At 42.4% G+C, this 7,824-nt stretch overlaps 1 protein-coding gene across 1 annotated transcript; it reads left to right on the forward strand.

Moving 5' to 3' along the window:
- Positions 1-5,409: 5,409 nt before the first annotated feature.
- Positions 5,410-7,401, forward strand: LOC131597396 (uncharacterized). The gene has a single exon (XM_058870096.1). The coding sequence runs from the start codon at positions 5,410-5,412 to the stop codon at positions 7,399-7,401; it is 1,992 nt and encodes a 663-aa protein (XP_058726079.1).
- The last annotated feature ends 423 nt before the right edge of the window (positions 7,402-7,824 follow it).

Raw genomic sequence — 7,824 nt, forward strand, 5'->3', positions numbered from 1 at the left:
GAGGTCCCTTATCCTTGACCTTAGGGCCACTTGGAGAATAGAATAACTTAGATTAGAGAATAGGTTAGCTCCCCTTCGTTCATTCTTTTTCTTTTTCAACATTAAAACATTAACAAATAAAGATGCGAATCACATTAAGAAAGTGATAGAGAAATGAGTGGGATTCATTCCCTAATCTGTTTCTCAATCACTTAGTGGCATAGAAATGAGTGGGATTCATTCCCTAATCTGTTTCTCGGTCACTACTTAATGGGAGAGAAATGAGTGGGATTCATTCCCTAATCTGCTTCTCGAACATTAATTAATGGGATAGAAATGAGTGGGATTCATTCCCTAATCTGTTTCTTGAACATTATATAATGGGATAGAAGTGAGTGGGATTCATTCCCTAATCTGCTTCTCGATCATTATACATTTTTATGTGATTATAATCGGAAAGTAAATCCCCTTAAAAAATACTCAACCAAAAACATTCAAAACACTTAATAAAAGCTCGAATTAAAACAAAGTAATGAAGTGGTGCGAAACCTTGTATTGGGTTTTGTTCATCATGTAGTTACATAAAAAACACAAACCCAAGTTCATTCTTTTGCCTTGCTAGGCGCTTAAGAACAAGTTAAGTCAAGTCCAGAAGTAGGCGTATAAGTCTCCAAAGGTCGAGCATCGTGGATTGTGACCTTAACCGCTGTTCAACTAAAAAACACAAAACAAATGGAAATTATGGAGCCGAACTACGGTCGCTCTGATTCCTGAAAAGGATACGTAGGCATTGGGTCACGGGGCCTAAGCGAGCACACTTGTAAATAATTTCTTCTTTTTCCCCGCATTTCTTTTTGCATTCATTCGCATTTAGGTTTTAGACATTAGACACCCATTAGATAGAAACGAACATAGGTGGATACCATCGAGTACGATGGGCGTGAGGGGTGCTAACACCTTCCCCTCGCGTAACCGACTCCCGTGCCCTATTCTATGGTCGAAAGACCTTGTCCTTGTTTCGAGTTAGGTTTCTGATATTCCTTTCCCTCGATGGGATGAATATATCAGTGGCGACTCTGATTCCATTTTTCGCGGTAGCGACAGCTGGCGACTCTGCTGGGGACGTTGCTAGACTTGTGCTGGTCCGTTCTTAGCGAGTCGATCCTAGCCTTTGTTTGTTTGTTTATTGGGTGTTTCTTTGTTTGTTTGCTTATATGTTTACATCCTGTATATATGCTTGCATACCATGTTTATTTCTTGCTTGCATATCATGTTTACTTTCTGCATGCATCTGGACTATATTATGGGTCCCCGTGGGGACCACATATTTTCTCTGTTTGCAGATTGGATGGGATGTTATATGAGGTAAAAGGCCCAATACCCAGGCCAGAGTTGACACATAGGATACCTAGGATAGAGTGGATAGTCATGACACCAACAGAATGTCAGGTTCTGTTGATTGCGATCATGAGACCCACGACCAGCCGAGACTCGAATGAGATACCGTTGTTGGCATGTATTTGCAACAATGATGGTGTTTCAGAAGAGTTGTTAACGCTGGAGACCTTTTGACCTACCTTGACCTAGATTCACCTGTGAGTGGGGTGGGATATACATGACAGGTACCGTTGGTGACTATTCTGTTCTGTTGGTGACTATGGTTCTTATGGGTTTGTGGTATCTATGCCGGACTTTTGATCCTGCAACATCCGATCTTGTTCAGAAGCAACATACACTTCTCTTATATGGGGAGGACCTTTCATTGCATCATACTCATCATAGCATGTTTAATTTCAAAAAAAAGAAGAAGAAAAAAAAGAAGAAAGAAAAAAAAAGAAGAAAGAAAAAAAAAGAAAAAAAGAGAAAAGAGATTAATATTCATATGCATGCCATTTTTCAGGGTATCCAAAGTCAACACTTCTCATCAAGAATGGCTAACAGTGTGACCGTCAACAAAAAGGCTACGAAGCATACCTTCTCTTGCAGTTTCTACCGTGAGGATATAACACCTTTGGTTCGATTGAGCACCCGAGTTACTGGGCAAAATTTGGATGAATTCAGAAAGACTTATGGCCACATTCTGCTTATGTTAACCACTCGTATTGATGAGTGGGGTCTCTACACTCTTCTTCAGTTTTATGATTCTGAGCTGCGCTGCTTTACCTTTCAAGACTACCAATTAGCCCCTACCCTCGAAGAGTATGCACATATTCTTCAAATCAAAGTTCAACATAAGGTTCCTTTTGTGTGTGCACCTGAGAAGCCCAAAATGGATCGCATTGCTGATGCTCTTTATTTGAGCATGAAGGACGTTAAGGATAACTGGAAGCCTAATGGTGGGACCCATGGATTCTATGTGAAATTTCTGATGAAGAAAGCTGAAGCCCTTGCTGATGAGGAAAAGTGGAAAGAATTCAATGCTCTCCTGGCCGTCATGATCTATGGATTAGTGATGTTCCCGAATATTCCAAATTTTGTTGATCTCACTGCCATTTGTCTCTTTATGGATCAAAATCCTGTACCCACTCTGTTGGCCGACACTTATTATGCCATCCATTCTAGGTATGGGAAAAAAGGATCAGTTGGGGGTTGTTTACCAATACTGTATGAATGGTTTTCTTCATATTTGCCTAAAAGCGGAGCGTTTGTCACCACAAGAGATTCACAGAAGTGGCCCCAAAGGATTATGGGACTTACTGCAAATGATATTGTTTGGTATCACCTCCGAACAGACATTGAGCAAGTTATAACCAGATGTGGCAGTTTTGGCAATGTTCCTCTCATAGGGACAAAAGGAGTTATCAATTATAATCCGAAGCTCGCACTGCGCCAGTTGGGTTTTGCACTGAAGGACAAGCCTTTGGATAAAGAGATATTTGAGTCCGTTTGCTTTGAGAAAGGAACCGATCCAGAAGGTTTGGAGAAGGTAAGGAGTGCGTGGAACAAAATTCATACAGAAGACCGAACTACCTTGGGGGGAAAGAATGCTATTGCTAAGAAAGCTTATACTGAATGGGTCGAAGAGAGAGTTAAGGAACGCATGTTGCCCTTCCCGAAGGTTAGCCCTCTATATGAACAACCACCTGAGATTTTGACTGCCACTGTACCAGCTGAGGAGTACAACCAAGTACATGTGGAGAATATCAGGTTGCGAGAAAAAGGGGAAGACGCTAAAATAAAGTACTTCTTGGTGGATCAGAAAAGGGATGAATTAGCACATGAGGTTAAAATGCTGAAAGGAGGATCTTCCAGAGTTCAAAAAAGGGCTAGAACTGAAAAGGGTGAAAGAGCTACCACTGTTCGTATTGAGGACCATCAAAGGGTTATAGAAGAAGCGGTGAAGAAAGCAGAAGAAAAGCTCAAGCGAGAATACAGAGAAGACTTAAGGGCTCACAAGCTCAGAATAGAGAAAGAGGCTAGGGCCGAAGTAAAAAGTTTGAAAAAGAAGCTTGAAGAGGAAACCACTCAGAGGATAGCAATCGAGAAGAAGCTTGAAGAGGAAATTACTCAAAGGATAGCCGTGGAGACGCAACTTAAAGGTAGTCATCTCTATTCCGCTCGACTAACAGAAGAGAATGCAAAGCTCAGAAACCAGATAGCAGAAATAGGAAGTACATCTGAAAAGGATGCCCTCCCTGATTGCAAAGGATGTGAGAGCTTGGTGGCCCACTGTGATATGTTAGATGGGAAGTTGTTTCGCAAAGATGTGGTGATTCAAAGTTTTGTCAAAGGAAGAGATCGAGAAGTGACCAAGAAAATGTTTGATGAAACTAAGAAGTGGAGCGACGAGCACTTCAGACAAGGAGGACCTTTGTTTTACACCAAGATGGATTAATGTTTGAGCTTGTATTTCATGACCACCACCAGGCTTGTTGGATGGGGTCCTTTCTTTTTTCCGTTGTTTGAACTATCTTGTCAATGTATGGGTATGCCCAAACTTAAAAGGAGATTATTAATGAAATTTGAGTCTTTTGTTTCCTCTTGATGCTTATCTTTTTGTCACATTGTTAAACATTCTTGATTAATATTAAATATTTTGGATACTCTAAAAATGGCACCTCACATCATATGCACACATGCACCTCATGCACATCATGCACAAACAGGTACATCAGATGGTGTTCTTATTTGAGTGATCAGGTTTTCTCTTTCAGCAATTGCACCTCCGCCTACACATCGCTACTACACAAGGGCTAATCATTCACTGCAAATGGATCAGTTAAGGGATGATCTTATCCAGATGAGAACTCAGGTTACTGCTCAGATGGCTCAGTTCATGGAAGTCATGCAAGGCATGGCTGATCGCCAAGAAGAGCTCAAAATCCGGATGGACACAGTTGCTCAGGTCGTTGCGGACCCCCCGCAAAGAAATCCTGCTGATATCCGTGTCAATGGTGAACCTGTGAACGGAGGACCTGGTGTAATTCCTCCTGCTGCCAATCAAGGTAATCCTCGTGGGCCTCCCAAGCCTACTACTGAAGGACAAACTACACAACAAATCAGAAGGGCTGCTGCCATCCCCGTGTTGGAAGAGGACCGACACGAGGATTTGTTTCCTGAAAGTGAATGGGGATTTCCACATGATGCTGGAAGGATGTTTAGAGGTCTAGAGGAAAGGATGAGGGCCATGGAAGGCCAAGGACTGGGTATAGATATCAATGACTTGGGTTTAGTTCCTGGCGTCCGTGTACCACAAAAATTCAAGGTACCCGACTTTGAGAAATACAAGGGGAATACTTGTCCTAAGACACATTCCGAGCTTACTATCGCAAAATGCACGTGTATTCTGAGGACGAGGGATTATTGATGCACTTCTTCCAAGATAGCCTGATTGGGGCGTCCTTGGAATGGTACATGAGATTGGAGAGAGCTAATATCCGAAGTTGGAGGGACCTAGTTGATGCCTTCATAAAGCAGTATCAGTATAATGTTGACATGGCACCAAATCACACTCAGTTACAGAATCTTGCCCAGAAAGCTAATGAGTCCTTCAAAGAATATGCGCAGAAATGGCGCGAGTTGGCGGCTAGAGTCCAACCACCTATGCTGGAAAGAGAGATGATGGATATGTTCACCAACACTCTGGAGGGCCAATACTACTCCGCCTGCTCTGCATCCTCGAGTTTCGCCGAGTTGGTCATGATTGGTGAACGAATTGAAAATGGAATTAAGGCTGGTAGAATACAGAATCCAAGTGCTGCTAGTTCCTCCTCTGGGACTGGTGGAAAGAAGCCATACAATGGGTTTTCCAAGAAGAGAGAAGGTGAGACTAGTGCTGCTTACTATGGTGGGGGCAGAAATCAGGCTTATCAACAAGTGGCCGCTGTGACTATACCAAATGCTCCTTTCCAACATCAATAACAAGGGTATCCGCCGCGTCAGTATCAGCAAAGGCCGAAATTGCCAGAAAGGGTTTTTGATCCGATCCCGATGACATATGCACAAGTATTGCCATATCTCGATTTGAATTTGGTCCAATTGAGGACTTTGGCCACTCCTGCTAAGTTGCCTGCCAGTTGGGATGCCAATGCAAGATGTGAGTTCCACTCTGGGTCACCTGGACATAATATTGAGAACTGTAAAGCATTGAAGCATAAAGTCCAGGATCTTCTCGACTCTAAAGCCATCGAGTTTACTCCTACTCAAGGACCTAATGTTGTTCAGAATCCTATGCCTCCCCATGGAACTCATGCGGCAAATGCTATTGAGGTTGTTGAAGACGCTCACCTGGTCAAGGATGTGATCGAATTGGGTTCATTGTTGCCATTATTGAAGAAGGAATTATTGAGGATGAGTCTATACGCTGGTTGTGGAGAATTCTGTACTGATTGCATGGTCACTTCCTCAGTTTGTGATAAGGTGAAAGGTGGGATTCAACAGTTGATGGATAGTGGGTATCTACAGTTTGAGCGTGTGCGACGTCCTGAAATGGTTGAAAACGCAGTTAATGTGGCATCCATCCCGTATACTCCTGCCAAGATTCCAATTCCTGCCAGAGCACCTCCTTTGGTTATTACACTTCCTGGTCCCGTCCCATATAACAGTGAAAAAGCAATCCCATGGAATTATGGGGGAGAAGTTTTCTACCAAGGGGCCAAGTACGAGGTTAAAGCTCCGGTTGAGAAAAAAAATGTTGATAATGTTGTGGGCATTGGAAGAATGACGAGAAGTGGTCGTATTTTCAATCCTCCCCAGAATACTCACGATGATAATACAGAAGCTCTAGCTCAGGCAAAAGGGAAAAGAGTGGTAGAAGATATAGTGGATCAGGGGCAAAGCTCTAATTCTGAAGATACTGTGGCCAAAGAAATGGAAGAGTTCCTAAAGATCATCAAGAAAAGTGAGTATAAAGTGGTTGACCAGCTGAGTCAAACTCAATCAAAGATTTCGATTTTGCAGTTGCTCTTGTGTTCGGAGACACATCGAAATGCTTTATGTAGGCTTCTAAGTACTGCCTTTGTCCCCCCAGAAATCTCAGTGAATCAACTTGAAGGAGTGGTGTCAAACATCAACGTTGGTAATGGATTGGGGTTCACTGATGCAGACCTGCCTTCCGAAGGTAGAAACCACAATAGAGCTTTGCATATATCAGTGGAGTGTAAAGGGACTATGTTATCACGTGTTCTCGTGGATAATGGATCTTCCTTGAATGTATTACCAAAGTCGTCTTTGATGAGGCTAGATTATTCTAGTGTTGAGATAAGGCCGAATGAATTGACGGTGAGAGCCTTTGATGGATCAAAGAGATCAGTGTTTGGGGAGGTTGACTTGCCGATAATGATAGGCCCTCAGCTTTTCACTATTACTTTCTTTGTGATGGATATCCACCCGTATTACAGTTGTCTCCTGGGACATCCATGGATCCATGCCGCTGGGGCCGTGACTTCCACATTGCATCAGAAACTCAAATTTGCGACTCAAGGAAAGATAGTCATAATATGTGGGGAGGAAGAACACGTGGTAAGCCATCTTGCGTCCTTCAGGTATATTGACGTGGAAGGAGAGGTCCACGAGACACCATGCCAAGCCTTTGAGGCTGTCCAGACTATCAAGATCCCTTATGTTGAAAATAAGAAGTTGGAGGCTCCCATGTCTTCACTAAAGGAAGCTAAAGTTGTGGTTGAATCTGGTCATCCTGAAGGATGGGGCCGAATCTTGGATTTGCCAATCAAGCAAGATAAATGTGGGATTGGATATCAGTTGGGCCAGAGTTCATCTAATGGGGCCCCCAAGAAGCCTGGAACCTTTGTTCCAATCAAGTTCTCTAGTGCTGGCATTGTCAAGGATCATATTTGTGCTGCTAATGACGATATGGATAGCGATTATGACATTGAAGAATGGATCAAGTCGTGTGTCCCGGGACAGAAGCTTCTCAACTGGTCATCTGAAGACATCATCTCAATTGCTCTTGATCAAAAGTAATACTATTTGTTTTTGTTTATCATGCATTAATTCCTGTGTTCTGCCCAAGACACAGTGAACACATGTAGGGCCTCATTTGTTGTTTTTCAATGTTAGAATCATTAATAAAAGGACGTTTTTGCATTCAAATATTTTGTTCCCTGTCTTTCCTTTTTTTACTTTTACATTTGTTTTAAATAAATAAATAAAAAAAATGGCAATGTTTCTTATTCATCATCATCCCTCCATTCTAAAATAAAGCATAAATCATAATTCATGCAGATCCACTTCTCCTCCAGATTCTGTTGATAACGATCTTGCTATGCCTCATTATGACTTCAACAATCCTATCTACACCGCTGAAGAAGGGGATGAAGAAGATTGTGAACTCCCTGATGAGTTGGCCAGATTGTTGAAACAAGAAGAGAAAGTGATTGAGCCACA

Source organism: Vicia villosa, linkage group LG4, assembly GCF_029867415.1.
Source record: "Vicia villosa cultivar HV-30 ecotype Madison, WI linkage group LG4, Vvil1.0, whole genome shotgun sequence".
Classification (NCBI taxonomy): Eukaryota; Viridiplantae; Streptophyta; class Magnoliopsida; order Fabales; family Fabaceae; genus Vicia; species Vicia villosa.

What these genes read in the sequence shown, in the direction of transcription:
- LOC131597396 (XM_058870096.1), top strand. Translation starts at nt 5,410, where the DNA reads ATGACATATGCACAAGTATTGCCATATCTCGATTTGAATTTGGTCCAA.